The sequence below is a fragment of the Pristis pectinata genome, chromosome 8 (assembly GCF_009764475.1).
Source record: "Pristis pectinata isolate sPriPec2 chromosome 8, sPriPec2.1.pri, whole genome shotgun sequence".
Taxonomy (NCBI): domain Eukaryota; kingdom Metazoa; phylum Chordata; class Chondrichthyes; order Rhinopristiformes; family Pristidae; genus Pristis; species Pristis pectinata.
The window spans coordinates 19,417,201-19,440,936 of NC_067412.1; the positions used below are offsets into that span (position 1 = coordinate 19,417,201).

The following is a 23,736-nucleotide window of genomic DNA, read 5'->3' on the forward strand; positions in this document are numbered from 1 at the left end:
CTAAAGTGGAGTCGATGGGAATCAAAGGGAAAACCCGCCACTTGTTGAAATCATACCTAGCACCACAAGAAGATGGTTGTGGTGGTTGGAGGACAATCACCTCATCCTCAGAACATCTCTACAGGAGTTCGTCAGGGTAGTGTCCCAGGCCCAGCCATCTTCAACTGCTTCATCAATGACATTCCTTCCATCGTAAGGTCAGAATTAAGGATGTTGTACTAGGCTGAAGATTGCAGTGTTCAGCACCATTCGCTGCTTCTCAGATAATGGTCCACAACCAAATGCAGCAAGACCTGCAGAGTATCCAAGCCTGGGCTGATAGGTGGCAAGTAACATTTGCGCCACGGAAGTGCCAGGCAATAACGATATCCAACGAGAAAATCTGGCTATCACCCCCTGATATTCGATGGCACTACCATCACTGAATCCCCCACTATCAATATCCTGGGGGTTACATTGACCAGAAACTGAACTGGAGTAGCCATATACACAACATGGCTACAAGCGGCTTGGAGACAAACAGCAAAATGTAAGAAGCTGCAGAGAATAGTGGACTCTGCCCAATACTTCGCAGGCACATTCTGCCCTCCCCCCTTCCCCCACCATCAGTGGTATTTACAGGAGTGCTGACTCAAGAAGGCAAAGTCCATCATCAAAGATCCCTACCATCTGGGTCATGCCATGTTTCTGCAGCTTCAATCAGGCAGGAAGTGCAGAAGCCTGAGGTTCCACACCACCAGGTTCAAGAACAGCTACCTCCTTTCAACCATTTGGTTCTTGAACCAACCAGCAAAACCCTAATCACTGCAGTTTTAGCAATACTTTGACCACTTTGCACTAAAATGGACTTTTTTTTGTTCTAATTGTGTTCTTTCTTGTAAAAAAAATTATGTATAATTTATGTTTTTCTCCCGACTGCTGTTATACGATGCTATGTGCCTGTTATGCTGCTGTAAGTAAGTTTTTCATTGCACCTGTACATACGTGTACTTGTGCATATGACAATAAACTTGACTTGACTTTGATGGAATACTCTCCACTTGCCTGGATGAGTGCAGCTTCAACAACACTCAAGAAGCCCAACACACACAGAAGCCTGCTTGATAGGCACCCCATCCACAACCATTCACTTACTCCTCCACCAATGCACAGTAGCAGCAATTTGTACAGTTGACAGGATGCTCTGCAGCAACTCACCAAGACTCCTTAGACAGCGCCTTCCAAACTCATGACCTCTACCAGCTAGAAGGACAAGGACAGCAAAAGTGTGGAAACACCACTATACATAAGTTGTCCTCTGAACCACACACCATCCTGACTTGGAAATACATCGCTGTTCCTTCATTGCCACTGGGTCAAGATCCTAGAACTCCCTCCCTCACGACATGGTTGGTATACCCACACCTCAAAGACTTCAGTGATTCAGGAAGGCAGCTCACCACCAACTTGTCAAGGCCAACAAGGGATGGGCAATTAAATGCTGGCTCAGCCTGTGATGAAGCCCATATCCCTTGAATGAATAATAAAAAAACAACGAGGCAAACCCATTCTTGATTTGGTCTTGTTCTTATCTTATTTTTGCTAATTTTGGTTACTAAATGGACAGGGCTAGAATTCCTTGAATTTATAGCTACTCCATACAGAGGTCTGGTGCGAGATTGGCTGAGGGACAAAGGAGCAACATTCTACAGTGAAGATCTTTATTGAGTTCTGTACAAGTGCATACAGGCAATCCCCATCTAATGGGTGGGGTTTTGGGGGTTTTGTTCCTAGAACACAGGCCATATCATGATTTTCCATAACACGAAGCTGAATCATCTGTACATGTGCCAAGAAACGCAAGTTTTTTTTGAAAAAATCATGTTGATTTATATATTTCACATAAATTCCGTGAGAGCGAATTTTATTCTTTATCTCAAATTTTTGGATCATGAATTGTGAATTCCTGAACAGTGTAACGTGAGGGTCTCCTGTATTGGCAGCTGATACTCTTAAGAGAATTGTTTCTGTCATAAATTCTAGCTCCCTGAAAGTAACTTCTTTGAAGGAGTAATAATTCCTTATAAGAACCCATTATTAATGGTCAGAAATTTAATGAATAAGTGTTGTCTCAGCACAGCTGTCTGTTCCATCTGGTTCTTCTAATATTCCTTTCCAATACCTTCCTGCACAATTAAATCTATAGTGCCAATAGTGTTAGCATGTGGCTTATCCAATCTAAATAGCATTATCATTAGATTGATTGCTGCCTTCATCTTGACAAGTTGTATCCTGAAATTTTGATAACAGTTCAAATTTGTATCCCTTTTTTACCAAACAAAATGCAAATTAATGTAAAATTCTATGGAAATAAATCTATCATGAAAGGTCTTGGAGTCAAATCTTTCAAGTTGGCAGTAAACATGCTTGTATGTTAATTGGCTACTGTAAATTACCCCAATGTATCTGGGGTGGGGGGGGGGGGGGTACTAGAATCAGGTTGGAATTGGTGGGCATGTGAGAGAGAGAATAGGTTACAGGAAATTATATGGGGTTATGGGATTGATGGATTTGTTCTGAAAGCCTGCTTAGACTCGATGGGCCGAATGACCTCTATCTATCTCATAAGAGAATAAAAGGAAGTGCAGAATGATAAGGCACCAAGTTGGGGTCCCATGAGGGGCTGCAGGCATTGCTTCAGCATGATTTTCACTGAAAAGAGTCATTTGCGTGTGCTAAACTGTGAAAGGGCAGGTTTGTTTCTGGCTACCACCCTGTGGGATTAGTGCAGTTGCCTTTGCATAAATTTCATTAGCTTTGGGTCTTTTACTGCAGACTTTATAGTGTAAAAAAAACAACAAAGTCTAATTTCTATCCTGGCTGCCTGCAGTGCTGTAAATGTTACCTGACAGGAATCCGTGCACAACACTTTGGACATTTGTGCCAGTTCTCGTACATTTGGAAAATTGTGCAGAAAGGATTAAGGAAATGCCTGCCTGGCAATGCTTGAGTTTTGGCACTGTCGACTCTTATGGTAGCTGATGTGGAGATCTGTCAGACAGCTTCTGCGGGAGCACTTTTGTCGGGAGAGATTGTCTGACCCTCTGGTCCTACAATGTCAGTTATTGAAGTCATTCCATGTGGAAGTATTGCTAAGTGCTCTCAGTAAATAGCCCTTCATCCTAGTGAAAGGGGAAGCTATTGAAGCATCAAATGTGGAAATTTGCACAGCTTAGAAAGTAAAGCAGAGTTTTCTGTAGCTGCCAAATGGAGATACAAAGCAGACCTCTTGAAGGCATAAAACCTATTTCAACAAACATGGGAGAGCCTGATATTGTTACAGTATAACTATGAAGATGTGCACAAAAGCTGACAGACAAGTCATTTGTGCATGGGCTGTTCTTTGTGTATAATTTTCTGGTAAATATGACATAGTTCAGGATAAACTTGGTCTTAGGTGTGGATAGAGATTTACAGAGATTAACTGTCAGAGAAGTCCATTCATTTATTTTTACATTATTGTAGATGTCCGGCTATGTTTTATGATAGCAAATGCTCTGACTGGGATACTCACTGACATAAGATGAAGATAAAGATAATGTAAAGAACATATTAGTTCTGACAGTAGAGGATAGAAATTCCGATTAGTATACTTCACATACAGCCTGTTTAATTGCTCATACCACATTCCTGTGTGCATTATTTTTGTTTCTGTCAATAACACACTTAAAATAAATGGCTTCATTTAAAATACATAAACCGATGCCTGCAGATAAGTGCTATGCACAAGATTATAGTACAAGCACTGAGTGCTTCCAAGTGATGATTGTCAAATGAAATTTCTGCTCTCCTAATTCTTGTTACCAGAGATGAAAATGTAGTATGTGAGTAAGCCAGTTTGATTGGTTTGAACAGTGAGACAATGTTCTCTGCACTTTAGGGCCAGGGCTTTGGTATGAATTAATGAGCCCTTAGCGGCACGGTAGCGTAGCAGTTAGCGCGATGCTATTACAGCGCCAGCGATCGGGTCTGTAAGGAGTTTGTACGTTCTCCCATGTCTGCGTGGGTTTCCTCCGGGTGCTCCGGTTTCCTCCCACATTCTAAAGACGTACGGGTAGGTTAATTTGGGGTTTAAAATGGGCGGTGCGGACTTGTTGGGCTGAAAGGGCCTGTTACCACGCTGTAAATAAAATTTAATTTAATATAGTCAGCAACCTTTATAAAGGAGGAGCCAAATATAGACATGCATGTGTTAAAAGCAGAATTAAGTAGTCATAACTACAATCCATAGAAACTATGGAACCATACAGCAAGAAAACATGACTTTTGGTCCAATGAGTCAGTGACAACCATCAAGCATCCATTTATACTATCCTACATTATTCCTGTTTTTATTCTCCACATTCCTTCAGCTCCCCCCAGATTCTACTGCTCACTTACAGACTAGGGGCAATTTTCAGTGGCCCATTAACCTACCAACCTCGTGTCTTTGAGATGTGGGAGGAAACTGGAGTACCTGAAGGAAACCCATGTAGTCACAGGGAGAACGTGCAAGCTCCACACAGACAGCGCTGGTGGTCAGGATTGATCCCAGGTTACTGGGGCTGTGAGGCAACAACTCTGTCAGTTGTACCACTGTGCTGCTTTGTGCATCTGGTACAATTGTACCCAACCTGGAACTAGATACAAAAACATTTGCTTCTTTATCCATGGCTGGATTGGGCTGAACTAGATTGCAGTTAAGCGGCTGCTTTTGGTGCAACTCTGCAACAACATTCAAGGGATCTCAGTGATTTGGCCAGGCAGTGCAGATCATCACACAGCTGATCCATGGCCTCACCGTCACTGTAAATTTCTTCCATTCTATCTGCTCTTCTCCAATTCAGGCAACTTGAACCTCCATAATTTAAACTGTTCCACAATTGGTAGCCATGCCTTCAGCTGCCAAGGATCTAAACTCTACAGTTTCCATGCTAAACCCTTTCAGCTCTGTCCGATCTAGAATTTCCAATACACCCGAAAGGACTGAGCAGATGGGCATTACGGAAGGATGCCAGCTACTGTCTTGGACTCACAGAAGCAAACTTCTGTTGCATATTTTCAACTATAAAAATTTGCCACCTGGTAGTCAAACTCAAAGCTGGATTCTGGGGCAGCAGATGGTGGTTGGGTTGATGGTGGGAGGTCATAGGCCTCATCTGCCCTGCACACTGGTCAGATTGGGAGAAGAGAGGCAACAGAGCCTTATTCTTTGGCTTGATAGGGGATATGGATTGGAAGGTATTGGTATTGGTTTATTATCGTCACTTGTACTGAGGTACAGTGAAAAGCTTGTCTTACAAACCGATCGTACAGGTCAATTCATTACACAGTGCAGTTACATTGAGTTAGTACAGAATGCATTGAAGTAGTACAGGTAAAAACAATAACAGTACAGAGTAAAGTGTCACAGCTACAGAGAAAGTGCGGTGCAATAAGGTGCAAGGTCACAACAAGTTAGATCGTGAGGTCATAGTCCATCTCATTGTATAAGGGAACCGTTCAATAGTCTTATCACAGTGGGGTAGAAGCTGCCCCTAAGTCTGGTGGTACATGCCCTCAGGCTCCTGTATCTTCTTCCCGATGGAAGAGGAGAGAAGAGAGAATGTCCCAGGTGGGTGGGGGTCTTTGATTATGCTGGCTGCTACACCAAGACAACGAGAGGTAAAGACAGAGTCCAAGGAGGGGAGGCTGTTTTCCGTGATGCGCTGGGCTGTGTCCACAAATCTCTGCAGCTTCTTGCGGTCCTGGGCAGAGCAGTTGCTGTACCAAGCCGTGATACATCCAGATAGGATACTTTCTATGGTGCATCAGTAAAAGTTGGTGAGAGTCAAAGGGGACAAACCAAATTTCTTTAGCCTCCTGAGGAAGTAGAGGCGCTGGTGAGCTTTCTTGTCTGTGGCATCTACGTGATTTGACCAGGACAGGCTGTTGGTGATGTTCACTCCCAGGAACTTGAAGCTCTCAACCCTCTCGACCTCACTACCATTGATGTAGACAGGTGCATGTACACCGCCCCCTTTCCTGAAGTCAATGACCAGCTCTTTAGTTTTGTTGACATTGAAGGAAAGGTTGAATATCATTCAATCTCTCTAAGGCGTACCTTTTTTTCCACTTTAAGATGCTCTTAAAACCTACCTCTTTCACCCAGCTTTTTGCCTGTGCCTAATATCTTGGTCGTCGCCCCAAAATTCAATTTTGTTTGATAACACACCTGGGGCATTTCACTTACATTATAGCTACTATTGTAAGCGAAATGTATTGTTGTTCATTATGCAAATATCTATTTTAGGTAGAGCCTTATTGTGCAGTTCCCCGATAGCTGCCCTAGGTAAGCATAAATTCCCTGTAGACACAAGTAAGTCAAAGTGAAACAGACCTGAAGAAGAGGTCACACAACTCAATCAAAAACAAAAGCATCCTGTAATCGGCTAACTGCCTTACTATTGCTCTGAGGTGAGGAGTCTTGAATTCTTTTTTTCTCCAGATATCTAAAAAGGATTTCAGCTTTATTGTAACTGCACAGCAGTTAAGCTGAAATCGATTGGGCTAGAAAGACAGAAATACTCAATAGGTCCAGCTGTATCGGTGGAGTAGGAAATAGAGCTAAAATTTCATGTCAATAACCTTGCATCAGAAGGGGGGGAAAATTAAGAATGAAATAAGTTTTAATTGAGGCTCAAAGACCCAAAGGTTCAATTGAAAACTGATAGGTGCAATGTGAAGCAGTGTCACACTTTCCACTTGTTCATGGAACACCTTGCAGTTCTCTCCAAACTGGACTTTTTGCTAATTATTTTTACATGCTGCATTGTGGCACCATTTGGGCTTTTCAGTTTCCTTATTGCTCACACTTGATGGCCTGACTTAACAAATGCACTGCAGGTTTGATGGTTAGCAAGTCATTGGTGAATGTAAAACTGCACAGGAACCTCATCTAATATGTGGTGGCTCTATGATTTCCTGATTAACACTTACTGTTAACTTCTTAGTAAATCTACAAAAATTCTGCACCTCTAGTTACCTGCCATAGTACATCACAGCACGACAGTAGGATTATGATGGTAGCCTATGCTAAATGGAAAAAAAAGCCAACATATATATTTAAGATAGATCGTGAGGTTATTTATTATTTAATTATTCAATATATTATTTAATTGACTCAAAGTGATTTCAAAACTACAATAATTTCATTACTGCTTTGTCTATAACCCCATTGTTCCACATAACTATTCAGCATAGTGTTGTAGATAGAAAGGCAGCTGCATATTTCATTGATGCTTAAGGTTGCTATTACTAGATGGACATATTTCCAGAGCTATCAGCCTATGACTGATACCTCTGATCTGCCTCCAATCAGTGTACATTTCCTATCACCCCAACACTCTCAACATTTGTAGTCACATATATCTGTAATCAAATTGTACCACCTTCTCATACCATATGAAATGGGAACAAATGGATGGTTCTTGATTGGCATCAAAAAACCCTTTCTCCCCATAATGATATAACTGAAAAACAAAAGGTCTTTAAGATTACAAATATATGAGAAGGGAATTAGTGATCAACTGTTTCTATTGACTATAAAGGAGGAAATAAACACAGGCCAACCACAAATAGAGAAGGGCAATGAACACTTTATTGGACACTCAGTGACATTTCTCCAGACATTCTAGAAGCAGTATAAAACAAGATGCTGGAGGAACTCAGCAGGTCAGGCAGCATCTGTGGAGGGAAATGGACGGTCAATGTTTTGGATTGAGACCCCTTCATCTGGACTGAAAGATAGAGGGGAGATAGCCAGAATAAAATGGTGAAGGGAAGGGATGGAGCAAGAGCTGGGAAGGGATGGAGCAAGAGCTGGCAAGTGATAGATGGATCCTAGGTGAGGGGGGGGGGAGGGGTGAGTGATAGGCAGATGGAGGAGAAGAGAGCGGAAATAGCAACAAAGCTGGGAGGTGATAGGTGGAGATGACAAAGGGCTGAAGGTGGTAGAATCAGTTGGGAGAGAAAAGTGGAGCATGGAATCAAGTAAGGGAGGTGGGGAGGGCAGGTGGGAACAGTCTTTTTCTAGAATCAGTGTCTAAAAGAGCAATCTTTAGTTCATGAAAAATAATGAACAATCCAATAATCTTGGTTAGCCAGTGAGTGCATTATCTACAGGGCACTGGTCACCTTTCCAATTCCCAAGCTGCAGTACTGAAAAACATTAGAGAAAGAAGCAAAAATTTGATGCATATTCACCCTGGCATCTCTCGAGTGCTGCTTAGAAGCCTATGATAGGCCAGAGGCTTGAGAGCAGGGAACCTCTAAGCTATTTCAGAACGATAGATATAGTGACCAAACACGGAGGTCAAACTTGAAAAGGGTCTATCAACAAGAAGTTAAAAAAAAAAGTCACCTGAAATTAAATATTGGCAATGAGTGACAGATATGTCTGAGAGGTGACATGACGTAGGTCCTCAAGGTCATTAATGGCAGGGAAGCAAGTGATGGATTGGCTTTAGGGAGGTTTCTTATGCTCTGGTGAGTTTAGCAGCATCAATTCTAGATAGCTGGGGAGGTGGATGGGACTGTAGCACTAGACTTTAATCAGGGAGCAGAAGGAGAGAGATTGCTGGTGTGATCGTGGGGAAGTGGGCCAGTGGACGGTATTCCTGACCCACTGGAGGCATAGGAAAAGCATTTACCTTTTCTATCCGGTAGTCCCACACCTATCTTCTGTTGCCTGGATCATGATGAAATAGAGAGGATTACTTCCGTAATCGAATAGCCCCAGGAATCAGTTGCTCATCTTGCAACCCGTTATATAGGAAATTGCTTCACATAAAGCCACATTTTTGCATTCTACACCTTTCAGCTTCAATGAAAAATAGAACATATTGGAAAGTTGGGGACTTGCAGAGATTTGCACAAGTCTGTCATTTTCCTTATGGGCCCACCATGTCTCAGGCAAGTTAACACAGGAAGGAGCCCCCAACATGCTCTGTCGAGTTCACCAATGCATACCATGCACTGGTGACCTTCCCCTCTGGGGTTTTCATCAATGCATACCACATTTGTGAGACCCGCTCTATTGTTTCTTAAAGATGAGAGAACCTGCCTCTGGGAAGACCCACTTGTTATGCACTCACCTGGCTGTCCCTTTGAGCCTCCTATGCCCCCTCTGCCCACCACCTCAGTAGGGAATCCCGAATCCACCCCAGCTCACATCCCATGTCCAAACCACCCCACCCACATCCAACCTTTTCCATGCAATTCAGCCCTGATTGTGCTCCTTAAACATGTGTGCTAATGGATATCTTCATAAAAGGATTCAAACAAAACATTTCTTGGCTCACTCTGCACTAATTATTTCACAGACCTCAATGGATGTATTCAAATTCCGGGCACTAAAGTGTAGGTTTGAGGCAGAATGTGTTTGTGGTTGAAATTGTTTTAAATGTTAACCTCCCACCAAGCCCAAACCTACTCATTTTTGGGGCTTAAGATTATTCTCACTGCTTTCGTTTGTCAGACCATGAGACATAGGAGCAGAATTAGGCCATTCAGCCGATTGAGTCTGCTCTGCCGTTCGATCATGGTTAATTTATTTCTCACTCTCAACCCCATTCTCCTGTCTTCTCCCTGTAATCTTTGACATCCTCACTAATCAAGAACCTATCAACTTCCCCTTTAAGTATACCCAATGACTTGGCCTCCACAGCCGTCTGTGGCAATAAATTCCACAGATTCACCACCCTCTGGGTAAAGAAATTCCTCCTCATCTCTATTCTAAAGGGATGTCCTTCTATTCTGAGGCTGTGCCTTCTGGTTCTAGACTATCCCACTACTGGAAACATCCTCTCCACATCCACTCTATCCAGGCCTTTCAATGAGATCTCCCCTCATCCTTCTAAGCTATAGCGAGTACAGGCCCAGAGCCATCAAACGCTCCTCATACATTAACCCTTTCATTCATGGGATCATTCTTGTAAACCTCCTCTGGACCCTCTCCAATGCCAGCACATCTTTCCTTAGAAATGGGACCCAAAACTGTTCACAGTACTCCAAATGTGGTCTGACCAATGCCTTATAAAGCCTCAGCATTACATCCTTGCTTTCATATTCTAGTCCTCTCAAAATGAATGCTAACATTGCATTTGCCTTCCTTACTACTGACTTGACCTGCAAGTTAGCCTTCAGGGAATCCTGCACTAGGACCTCCAAGTCCCTTTGCACCTCCAATTCCTGAATTCTCTCCCCATTTTGAAAATAGTCTACACCTTTATTCCTTCTACCAAAGTGCATGATCATACTTACCTAAGCTGTATTCCATCTGCCACTGCCCATTATCCCAACCTGTCCAGGTCCTTCTGCAGACTCCCTGCTTCCTCAACACTGCCTGCCCCTCCACCTATCTTCGTATCATCCTTTTTTTTAAAAGGAATTTGTAGAATGCCTGCAAGAGAGACAGACGGAATAAATATAGGCCAATTATAAAAAGAATCCTAGGTAAAGTCAAAGGACCCTTTCTGCAAAGAAGCAAAAAATTTATGAAACAGTTGTTTGAACAAAGAGTATAAAGAATGAGGAGGACTGCTGATTAGACCAGATGGCTTTTGTTGAGAAAAACACTACTGTTGACTTGATGGGAGATTCCCACTTCACAAGTGAGACTTCAAATTTTTTTAAATTTGTTCATGCAATGTGAACATTGATGTTAATGCCAACGCCAATTTCCCTGATGGACAGAAATCTTGCTGCTACTCCAGTCACTTTACTACAGAGCTACCATATCCATATATGGCTTCGTGGCAATTGTGAGTGCATTTTCCGATGCCTTTAATTTTAAATATTAATTAGGAGTATGTGAAACCATGCCAAATAACGTTGAGACAAGACCAGGAATACAAACAAGCATGTAATTTCTCAAAGCATGAAAGATAAATATCTAATCACTGGAGTAGCTATACCAGAGAAATTCAAATCTACTGCAATAAGTAAACACACTATCAATTAACACAGTACAACATTTTATCTATTACAAGCACTCTGTGAGATAATGTCGGGAGAGATTGTATTATATCAGGAGTAGGGATTACCATTTCATCCTGCAAGGCAACAGAGGTGTAACTAGTAGAGCTGCTGCCTCACAGCTCTAGTGATGTGGGTTCAGTCCTGACCTCCGATGCTATCTGTCTGGAGTTTGCACATTCTTCCTTTGACCACTTGAGTTTTCTCCAGGTGCTCCAGTTTCCTCCCACATCCCAAAGACCTGCAGGTTGGTCACTTCATTGACCAATGTAAATTGCCCCTGGCATGCAGATGAATAGTAGAATTTATGGGAATTTAGGGACAATGATTAAAAAAAATGGAATTGGTGTAACTGACTTAATGGGCCGAATGGTCTGTTTCTGTGCTGTATGACTGGAAACACTGAAAACTAGAGGGTTTAAAGTGAGGAGTAAGGAGGATAGAGAAGATCCAAGGAAAAGATTTTTTAACCCAGAAGGTGGTTGCAATGTGGAATGCATTGCCTGAAAGGTGGCGGAGGTGGATGCTCTCACAAGATTTAAAAAGGATGAACACTTGAATCACTAAGGCATCAAAGGCAATGGACCAACTGCTGGTGAAAGGGATTAAAATAAATGGGTAGAATGGTTAGCATGGATTTGGTGGGCTGAAGGGCTGATTTCTGTGCTGTAGAACTGACTCTATAGCCTGGATTGTGGGGGCTCCAAAAGCCCTGATCAGTGGGTTTTATCTATAGTTGATGCATTCCCCAAGTTCAGGTGTCCAGTTCCTTTCTTGTAATGGTGCTTCTTTTTGGACTTGGGGTGTTTGTTTTTGCTAGCATTGCAGATCCAAGGTGGTCATGATCTATTGAATGGCAGAATGGGTGCAGGTGGCTGAACAGCCTCTCCATGTTCCTCAGTTTGACATCTGCTTGGATATCGGGTAAGGTTTGTACCAGACAGTGAAGAAAGTATATAAAAGGCAGCCTCAGTGGTTTGTCTTGGGTATTACCATGTAGGTAACAAGTACCAATTAAACAACTAGTCGATTTTTGCCTCTTTGGAAACTTCTGCTTCTTGAGCAGATATTTTTATTTTGGCATTCAAACAAGATAAAGATATTCATGCATGAAGATATTACTTTTATGACCATATACCACATTGATGAATGCAAATCAGATGTCATTAGAAAAGGTCCCAGTTTTCTCACCTCCAGATTTCCAGTATCTAATTATCATCCTGTGTGTTTCATACATTTCTCCAGTGATCTGGACTAATCAGTAATCTCTAATCTTTGAGCTCCATTTATGCAGTAAGTAATTTCCAAAGGCTTAATTCTGTTTAATGGTGGGTTTTTTTTTGATGGAGTAAATATAATCACTCTTAAGGTTTTAGTACCGTGAACCATTAGTGAAATGACATGCTCCCCTCCTGGTATTATAAGCTCTCCATTATCACACAATGTCATTGCAAAAGATAAAATGTACTGTGTTAATTAATAGTGTATGTTTATTTATTGCAGTGAATTTGATTTTCCCTGGTGTAGCTGTTCTTGTGATAAGATATTTATCTTTCATCCCTTGAGAAAGTACTTAAGTGTGTGTGTGTAATCTGGTTTCTGCATTATTGGTTATGGATTCACATAGTCCTATTAGAACATAAAATTAAACCCATTCTTTTTTTTTATTTAATGCAGGCCAAGTAAGTATTGCTCTGCATTTGGAACTGCTCATTTCCTTTATTGGTTCCAATGAAATTCTCAAGAAAAATACTTCTGAGAAACAAATCGATTGATAGTCTGTGTCCTTGCCATGGGTTTCACAAGCACCAAAAGAATATATAGCCAAGTTTATGCAAGCAGGCAGAGGACAGAATGGTATCTAAGCACCCACTTACAAGAACTCAAATTCCCTATTTTCCACTGTTCACTCAACAACGTTTGTACAGGATTTGAATTGTTGCACTGTGGTTATCTCCACAGGTCATGCAAATTGTCAGAATGGAAAAACACCGACTTAAGACATTATTTGGAATCTCCGTATTCTCGAACTCATTACTGTAGCAGAAAAGAACTTCTACTTTACCCAGTTTGTAGTGAGAAACAGGAGCTAAAGCAGTAGTTTCCAAAACCTTGTATACGTTCTAATTTAGTACTGAAAAGAACCAGAGTGACTATTTATTCTGAATTGTCTGAAGTAGAGATTTGCAATTGTGAATCAACATGACTCTTATCTCACCCCCCCATCACTACCATCTCTGATTCTGTAGAAATGTTCCAACAAAATGTCCATTTTCAGACGATGCTAAGAGAATACCAAGAAAAAAAATACAATACTATTTGTACCACTGAACATTATCAGCACTTTTTCCATTTCATTGTGTTAATTTTCCTATTTAACCACCTTCATGGGACATTGGGTAGAACCATACTTTAGATTGCCCAAGCCTCAGTTACACCCCCACGCTGTTCCTAAGTTTGCATTTACATTTTGCTCTTGCCTGGCTCCCTTGGGCCTTGAGACCTCATTTCTGCTACTGTCCTCCGAAGCAGAGTTATCATTGAGCAACATCTAGGCTTCATGTCTGGTCTTCTGACAGCTCCTGCTATCAAAGATCTTTTCAAATGCCCCTGATATTTAGAAACTGTTGAAATACATATAAATAATTAAAGTGATTCTAAAATTGAAGATAAATTTAGTAAACAATACATGAAACTACTATAAATTAATTAAAATGTAAATGTTAAAAACAGACAAAAATTTAACCAATACTTATGAAAATAAAAAAACCTGCAAATATTGGAAATCTGAAATAAAAACACAAAATGCTGGAAACACTCAGCAGGTCAGTCAACATCTGTGGAGAGATAGATGGAATCAATGTTGCAGGTCGAAGAAGGATCTGACAAAGGATCTTTTATCTGAAATGTCGACCATTACCAGGATTTTCGTGTTTTATTTAACCTTTGTTGAATTTTTTGTTTAAAATAAGGAGAGGTGTAAAGCTGAGTGACCAATTGTGGAATTTGTCTGACTAGACACATTCTATAATGGGCCTCTCAGCTTAGACCAATCAAGAAGAACATCCACTGGATAGAGGGAGAGGTAACATGCACTAACACCTGACCTCCAGCATGGACCGCATCTAAAGTAAAATCCGGCCCATTGTGAAGATAGACCATCTGGCAAAAAGACTGTGTTTGCACCTCTTGGACAACCATAAGCGGAGGAGCAGAACACAAGGGAAATGGTAGCAACCGTCTTTTTCATTTTATCATGCCCTTCCCCAACAAATGAGGTTAGATTCACCAATTTGAACCAGTTAAAGAGCTAGCAATGTGACCAGTAGAAACTGTTGCAAAACTGATACCTTATGGTTCCTCTTCTGAAAATAACAGGGGAGTATATGATCACAGTTCATATGATTTCACATAGTTAACCCACTGAAACAATGAACATGACTATATAATAACTGTAAAGTTGGTGGGGAAGTTATGTTTCTAATTATTGAACCATAACAATCTATTAACCAGAGATGGATTATTAAAACATCTTTTTATATTTGTTCCATAGAACTAATGATCAACTGGTGGCTTTCTTATCAAGATACAGGAACATGAACTTTCTGAAGTCTCATGGAAGGGATAATGCAAGGTATTGTGCCTTTCATACTTGGTGCTTGTTGTATACGTACATTTCCAATTTGTTTGATTTATGAATTGATTTTCCATAGCTGTATCTGTGGTTTGGCCAGCTTTTGGACAAAGGTCACATTGGTGATATTCAGATATGCTGCCTGGACCCCAGTGTTCATACCTACCAAGTCATTGAGTTGTGCCTGAACTGGTATAGGATAGCTGTTCCATGGAAATCCTGGGAGGGAAAAAGTGCGTTTTAAATGGAGACAAGGATCCTATAGGTACCCTTCATCAATTTACAACTTATTCGCCCAACATCAAGGGTTTTAGCACTGAACTAGAGGACCTATTCAGCTGAGAACGTGAACAAAAATATCCTTGTCTTGTTCATATAGATGCATGCAGCAGCCCCAATATAAATTACCCAAGACACTAGCTAGATTTACCTTGAACTGCCCTACTTACTCTGCAGCTCAGAGATGTGATTCAAAAACATCCAGTCTGGACAAACTCCTTGAATAACAAATAATTTAAAAAATTCTGTTGTATAGAGGATTAAATTGCCTAAAAATGATTTATTTATATGGATGTAGAATCTGGTGCACTAAGTTAAATAATTTTGATTTGTACTTTGTACACTGCTCGGTCTCTATGGTGAATTTTTTTCCAGTGGAGATGTTTTAACAATACATTCTAATTGCTTGTGTCTCATTTACATCTTCTACATGATTTACTCTTGGTGTCATTTTTGTTGAGAACATTAGCTTATATTGTAGGGCATGCTGTGTTGATCTTTAAATAACATGAATATGCACAGGCTTGTAACTCACAGTTTGAAAGCCATAATCAGCAATAACTTCCTGGCACTGGTACATTAACCATTGGCTGAATAAAGTCCATGCAGTTTGGGATAGCAAAAACCATCAAATTGATGAATAAGAGAGCAAACAGTACAGACTTAAGCTGCTTGATCCATTGGTGGGCATGGTTTCTTAGTTGCCTTCATCTGATTTGAGACTATTTTGCACCCATTTAGAATTTTAAATTAACATCAAGCAACTCCTTCATAACCACTCAGTCTTTCCCATTCCATTGAGAATATGCGGAATGAAATGATTGATTAAAAGGCCAAAAAGATCGGGTATGGGTTCTGCGATGTGTGTATTACTTAAAAGGTGATAATTGTGGACAATAATGCAGAGATTGTGCACAACATCCATTGCCCAAAGATCCTTGACATCTCATAAAGGACAACTGTTTAATGCTTTATCTGCATATGTCAGTGCAGCACACATGATGTCCCTTGATCAATGAAAGCATTTTGGTTACTCTGTTCCCCTTTAGTAGAAGTTCTTCTTTATATTCTCAAACTTCAGGTGAAGTTATCAGTAATTTAAAACAGGAAGAACCTAAAGAGCAATGAAGCGTCCTGTTTGTAGTGGATGTTTTTAACCACCTGTGAAGCCAAAGTCAGCCATCCGGCTTATAAAAAGAGGATTCTTTCTGAGTTCATAACTATTCATTTAAGTTATACTCTGTGTGACATTGGGTTTAACTCCTCCCATGCTGATTCCAAAGAAGAATTCAGATCCTTGTTTTAATACAGACAAAGGATATACTTCAGTCACACTGGGAATAAGATTAAGTGATGGTGTCTTTGCAGGAAAGCTTTGAAAGTCAGCAGGGCAAAATCAGCTCCGTTATAGATCTGTAATTTGCCCATCAAAATTTCCTCTACATGCTGCACCCAGTCGATACTTTACACCCAGGTTCTGAATTCAAAAATCTATCCTATTATGTCAAATCACAGCTGAACATCAATCACCAAAATAAACACAACATGGAACCATGCAGTTGAAGTGTCTCATTTCTGATTGGAAGTCTTGATATCCAGTGTCATTGCTGCTGTGCTGTTAACCGTTTGCCCTTTTATGAGATGAAGGGGAACTCTGGGCAGTGCTTTTTGTGCAGAATCTCTGCATTAATGTCAATGATTATCTTCTTAGTACTCTCTGGAGGTCCTGTGGGTATCTCAGAATTGGATTTGTTCTTTTTGGCTTGTAGCTTTTTAATCAGTCATTTCATTATGTAAATTGGATATGTTCTCAATGGAAAAGAGAAGGCGGAGAGGTGAAATGAATGCAGTCTTTAGGATTCTGAAGGCACTATGCATTACTATTTCACCTTGTGCACAACAATAAAAGCAGAAGACAAGGCTTGTGCTTGAGATATGGGGGCTGGGGGACATTAGTAAAAAGGGTTAATCTGCACTTCACCATAGAAATGAGGCTTCTGTGTTCTCCTCTAGGTGAACTGAGACTGACAAACAGCTAGTTAGGGGCAACTCTGCTTTCATTTAAATCTGCAAAGGTTCCTATTCTTAGCTGTTTGCTGGCATTGTTCTTTACAAGTGTCTTTATAAGATAACATATCCTGTGCAAATTGTTGTATAAAATAGCATTCCAGTGTGGGGTATTGCATTCAACATGTTCAGTTAAAGACAGGATGGTCGTGTGATCAGCTGAAGGAATGGGCCAGTTTCAGTGGATGGTCCTGTTGGCAACGTCAACTTCGCGTGTTCCTTTGAAAGGTGCCATTAATGCAACTAGCATATAATCCATGCAACCCCAAAGCAGCTCAACATAAGCAACAAAAGTATGGGGAACCATCTGAGTAAACCACAGAATTTCTTAGACCAGGCCTTTTTGTTGCAGTTTTGTTGGATGCTTCGTTCATCAGTTTCAATGGCTTCATCACTATGTTTGATAGTGGCCACTGAATGTGGGAAGATCAGATTGGACAAGAGTAGACTACCCGTGCTTATCATTACTTGGCAGTTATGTATTCTAGCCCAGACACAAGTCCCCAAGAGCGACAGAAAGGAACTACATAATGAAGGCTTCCTTATATTTTCCCTGGGTGTGGGGTCTAAAACAGCATACAATGCAGTCCATTGAGGAGGGAGTTACAGAGCTGTCATTTATCACAACCAGACTACCACTGAAAGGACTGGGCTAACAGTGGCAGTTCTCCTTAATGTCTCTTTCTGGCTAATTTAAGAGATTTGCACAATGTCAGTCAGATGCTATTTTGTTACTACACAGACTCTCCCTCCCTTTGAACATCACCAGAAACTCAAGCACAATGAATTTTACCACGGTGCTGGACTCCATCCATTACATGATTGCCTTCAGATTCCATTTCTCAGCTTCCTTTGGTAATAGGACCCTCCACTTTCACTAATTGTATTCTAAAACAAGGTGTGCTCTCCTCTGACTGCAGTCGATAGGCATAGAGCACCTTGATTGCTCGACTTCCCTTGTAATCACTTTTGACCAGGACTTCCTATAACAAAAGTAACTGTTATATGGCAAAAATGAATGCAAGGCATTTGGCACCAAGGGTTTAAAAGGGCCCAAGCACCAGCAGGAAAATAAGAAAAAAATGTTAAGGAATGGCTGAAATACATGTTACCTTAACCTTGAGCATCCTTTCCATTTCTGCTGGACCCTGAATGTACATTTCATGTGAGTATAATTGCCAAAGGCTATTTGAACAAGCAGTATTGGCCTGTCCTCAATTACTAATTAAAAGCAGTAGCTGTGTTTTGGAGGCAGGTGTTTTCACTGCTGCTCACCCCACTGGGAAAAACAATAGGAAGTTAGCACCAGAAAATCTAGGCTACAGCCGGAAATGATTTTGTATAAGACAAGATATCTTTATTAGTCACATGTACATCGAAACACATAGTGAAATGCATCTTAGTGTTCTGGGGGCAGCCCGTAAGTGTTGCCATGCTTCCGATGCCAACATAGCATGCCCACAACTTCCCAACCCGTAAGTCTTTGGATTTCACATCAACATCCAAGTTTCCTTCCAGCAGCAAATTGCCAGATGTGTTCTTAGCATAATTCTTAATTCTAAGTCAGGGCAATTTTTGATCACTATTGTGGTCTCAGTTCCAGACAAACTTGCCGCCTCAGTCACAAAGGCAAAATATGAAACCAGATATTCATATTTTGCAACTATGCCAGTTCATTAACCACACAGCAATTGTTATTGAGAGTATTTGTGGAAAAATTAAGCGAGAAAGGTTGTTTTATCCTTCTAATCTAAAAGGATGGTTTGGATAATGGCCCAATAAAAGACAATGGCAGAAAAGACAATACAGTATTTGCAGTTAAGTTAAAATGAACATTTGGTTCAGGTGATATTTTAGTTTCTTCCTAAATGATTATATAAATCATATATCACTTGTACTAAAATTGAAATGTTGAATTAGACACAGTTGCATAAATTTAACAGATTTGTACAAGTTTGACTGATTTGTTAAAATGACATTCATAGAAAATATTTGTTCAAAACCAATATACACCTCAGTATTCAGTTAGCTGTTATCCCTTTAGTTTAATGGAATAACTTCAGCAAATTGGACAGCAAATCCTCCCTAAGATCTGCCAGCGATCTACACTTGTATGTGTTAGATATGTGATGTAGAAACGTGCATACTGAACGCCATTTCCAAAATTTGGTTTCATTGCAGTCAAAATTTCAGAAGTAGAGCTTCATGTACATTTATTTTGCTGTATCTTGCATTCATTTCTTACAGCATACACACAGGGAATTGAGCTCAATCCATTAAATGAATGGATCATCTTTAGGATTTCACCGTTTAGTTTTTTTTACAACGCCCACCTGGCCATTCAGAAGAAATACCTTCTTTTAACAAACATTATATACTGGATTCCACCAAAAGACCTCACCCAAAGTCAGAATGATGGAAATTTTCAGTGATCACCCCCAATAGAACTTCACTACCCAGTCTGCATTTCCACCTCCCTGCCTCTGGTGGGACAAGTGCTGGCTATTTCTTGTGCAATTACTGCAGGAGGACTTGTCCCTGGCAATCTTTGCTCCTTCATCTGCCCATTCCCTGGATTATCATATGGAAATGGGAGAGGTGGCCCTGATATTTCCCTGTAGAAGGAAAGGGTGTTGTGGCTGTTTTATTTTCCCCCAACACCTGCCTACTGAGAGCTTTGGCTTATTTCTCCCAATCTCCGGTGCAATCTGTCCCATTTAGCACTGCTCCTATCTCTGTCAGTGTTGCAGAGTCATTGCTGGCTGGATTTTTCTCTTCAGCAGAATTGAGCTCTCCCTTGACATTTGCAAATCCACACCCTGTCACGTGACCCTCACCCCAGAAAAACGGATTAAAGTTATGGTGAAGCCATTGCAGCATTTGAAACCTCAAGTTTGTTCTGACACACTAAGATGCAGATTCCAATCGTTATGTTCACCGCTGATTGTTCTAAATTAGGAAACAATCTTTTCTGAGATGCAGATCAATGCACATAGGTGCACATAGAGGGTTATTATCCATTCTACAAGAGAGGGTGGTGGAAGCAAACTCCACAAGACATTTGTTTTGAGGGTTCACTGTGCATCTACTTGAAGAATATTTATTTGCAAAGTTATGAGGCAAAAAGATGAGACTAAATTAGATAACTTTCAATGCAGGCAAGATGAGCTGAATGGTCTCCTTGCTTTGTTGAAAGATTCAGTGATTCAGTGACCTCTGTGCCATGTGAAGTTACTTAAAGTCTGATGACTCTTTACATGAGGAAAGGAACTGGAGGTCAAGGGCAGAAATTTTTCATGAGGAAGCTGAGCTTTGACAGGAAGGCAGCCTGTGGAACCAGAAGTACAACTACTGAATAACATCCAAACACACTGTTAGGAAATAGCAAAGGGACTACTACACGATTTTGCTCCTCAGCACTTCTAAAGGCCAACCAGATAAATGGCCTTGATCAGCACAACACAAGAAATAAGAGCAAGAATAGGTCACATAGCCCCATAAGGCTGCCTCACCATTCAGTAAGACCTGATCTTGGCCTCAGTTCCACTTATTTGCCTAATTCTCACAACATTTGGTTCCACCACTGTTGTCCAAAAATCTGTCAGCTTTGACCACATTCAATAATACAGCCTCCATACCTCTCTGGTAGGGAATGCCATAGGTTCACAGTCCTCTGAGAGAAAAACTTCTTCTTTGTCTCTGTCTTAAACGTGTGATCCTTTAATCTGAAATTATTCCCCTAGTTCTAGATTCCCCCATGAGAAGAAACATTGCTCACTGCATCTAGCCTGTTAAGCTTTCTCAGAAGCTTATATGTTTCAATAAGGTCATTCCTCATTCTTCCTTCATCCCAGGATTCAGCCTGCTGAAACATCTCTGAACTGTTTTAAATGCAAGTACATCTCTTTTTAGAAAAGGAGATCAAAATAGTACATAGACCCTGTTTAGTTGTGGTGAAACTTCTTTGTACTGCACTTCTCTTGTAATAAGTAGATGCCCTCCCCTATCGTGCACACATTTGCATCAAATTCAGCTATGGCTACAGCATCAGTTCCAGCTATATCCAGCTTTACCACAGGACTGCCGTTCTCAGAGAACTTCTTATTTGTTATTATGCACAACTTGCAATTCAAGCGCCTGCAGACAGCAGAAAGAGTTACTGTTTTTGCAGATGGAATGACATTAGTGTGCTCACTCAAGTTGATAAAACCAGAATTAGGACTTTTGTATGCCCTTTTCCATCTGTGTGAAATTATTCCCTATTTGGACTTTAGTAAGGCCTTCGACAAGGTCCTGCACAGTAGGCTGGTCTGGAAGGTTAGGTCCCATGGAAACCAGGGAAAGCTAGTTAGGTGGATTCAAAATGGGCTTGGAGGTAGGAAGCAGAGAGTAGTGGTTGAAGGTTGTTTCTCGGAATGGAGGCCGGTGACTAGTGGTGTGCTGCAGTGGCCAGTTTTGGGACCCTTGTTATTCATTATTTATATAAATGATTTGGATGCCAATGCAGAAGGCTTGATCAGTAAATTTGCAGATGACACAAAATTAGGAGGTGTTGCTGATAATGAAGAAGGTTATCATGGATTACAGGGCGATCTTGATATGTTAGGGAAGTGGGCTAAGGAGTGGCAAATGGATTTCAATACAGATAAGTATGAGGTGATGCATTTTGGAAAGTCAGACTTGTACTATGAATGGTAGGGCACTAGGGAATGCAATGGAACAGAGGGACCTAGGAGTACAAGTGCATAGTTCGTTGAATGTGGCATCACAGGTAGACAGGGTGGTGAAAAAGAGGTTTAGTACTCTGGCCTTCATCAGTCAGAGCATTGAGTATAGGAGTTGGGACATTGTGTTGCAGTTGTATAAGTTGTTGGTGAGGCTGCACTTGAAGTACTGTGTACAAATTTGCTCACCCTGTTATAGGAAAGGTGTGGTTAAACTGGAAAGAGTGTAAAAAAGATTTATGAGGATACTGCCAGGATTAGAGGGCCTGGGTTACAGGGAGAGGTTGGCCAGGCTAGGTCTTTATTCCTTGGAGTAGGAGAATGAGGGGTGATCCTATAGAGGTTTATAGCATCATGAGGGGCATAGGTAAGGTGGACAGTAACAATCTTTTCCCTAGGGTAGGGGAATCCAAAACTAGGGGGCATAAATTTAGGCTGAGAGGGGAAAGATTTAAAAGGGACCTGAGAGGCAACATCTTCACGCAGAGGGTGGTGAGTATATAGAACGACCTGCCAGAGGAAGAGGTTGAGGCAGGTATAATGGTATCATTTAACAAACACCTGGATAGGTACATGGAGGGGTGGGGCTTAGAGGGATAGGGGCTGAATGCAGGAAATTGGGACCAGCTGGGTGGACACTGTGGTCAGCATGGACACTTTGGGCCAAAGGATCTGTATCCATGCTGTATTGCTCTATGACTCTAAATGTCAGATTCATGTAGAATCTTTCATAGCTTCTGGTATGCATGTCTGCCTTTTAATAGTCCAGAAATATCCTTGTCATCCCTGTTTCATGCTTCATTTACAGCAAGATAATGGCTAAGTTCAAGCCAACAATATTCTTATTAGGCACCCTCCTTGGATGGGCATTCAGCCCATGTTATATAATTGGCACGGACATCTGAAGTAATGAGTGGGTAGTCATACTCCTGTATGGTGGTGACATCATTGACTGTAGCCTTTCTTGCTTAACTTAGCATTTCAAGTCAGATTCTTTCCCCTACCTATGTGAAAATAATGGTTTCTGAAGGTCGCTTTAACTGTCCACTTGATTGTCTTTTACGCCTGTTTGGCTTGTGGCTTTGCGATGTGCATGCCTCCATTCTGTTCACAGTAATGTGAAGGATATCAAGGGTACAGTAAGTCTTTCTCTGTCTTACAGTCTGGTTCACTGCTCCGTTCTGTGCACCCCTCAGTCGGATTGATGTGTTAATGTGTGAATTCAGGGATAATAATAATTTAGCATCATTATTGATTTTCTGATTGGCTGCTCAGTGATTGTTTAGTGGTAATTCGGTGAAAACCTGTTCTTGTGTGCACTTACAAAAGTGAGAGAAAATTTTACACAGAGAAAGATAAATCCTCTAACATTAGGACACTTTGATTTTCTCATGCTATTGATTTTTAAAATTGTGAACATCAACAGTGGAGAACTGGCCTTGAACACATTTCAAGATGGAGAGTGTGAGGGAGATAATTAACCAAAGCAGGACCAGTCAATGCCTCAGGGTCCTTTACTAAGTGCATTTCATTTGTGCACATCTCCCCAGCTTTCTCCAAGTCACTGTTCCCTAAATATGTCTTTGACATCTGGAGTGTGTACCAGAGGTTTAAATTAAGACAGATAAACAAGAACAGAAGGACATTAAAGTTCATTATTCTTCATAACTGAATTTTAAAAATTGCACAGGGAGTAAGACTTGTTCTTCTATCAGTTTGTCAAGAAAGAGGAAACAATACCCAGTATATTGTGTCACTTCTTTCTGATAGCGAGATAGGGACTAGTCTGATTTTCTTCATAGAATTTAATTAGACCACAGTAAACTCTAATAAAAGAAGATAAGAAAAATACTTACATTTATATAGCATCCTTCAAAGCCCCATAAATCCCAAAGTGCTGCAAAATGAATTTTGAATACGGCCATTGCTGGAAATACAGAAAATAATTTACACACCAGAAATTCACATAAAAAGCAGTAATAGGTTGATTGGCCTACC

At 40.8% G+C, this 23,736-nt stretch overlaps 1 protein-coding gene across 1 annotated transcript in view; it reads left to right on the top strand.

Moving 5' to 3' along the window:
• Nucleotides 1-23,736, top strand: part of xylt1 (xylosyltransferase I) — a 211,193-nt gene that overhangs the window by 133,371 nt on the left and 54,086 nt on the right. The window contains exon 5 of the mRNA XM_052022363.1: nucleotides 14,588-14,668. Coding sequence (XP_051878323.1) covers nucleotides 14,588-14,668 — 81 coding nt within the window. The remainder of the gene's footprint in view (nucleotides 1-14,587; nucleotides 14,669-23,736) is intronic.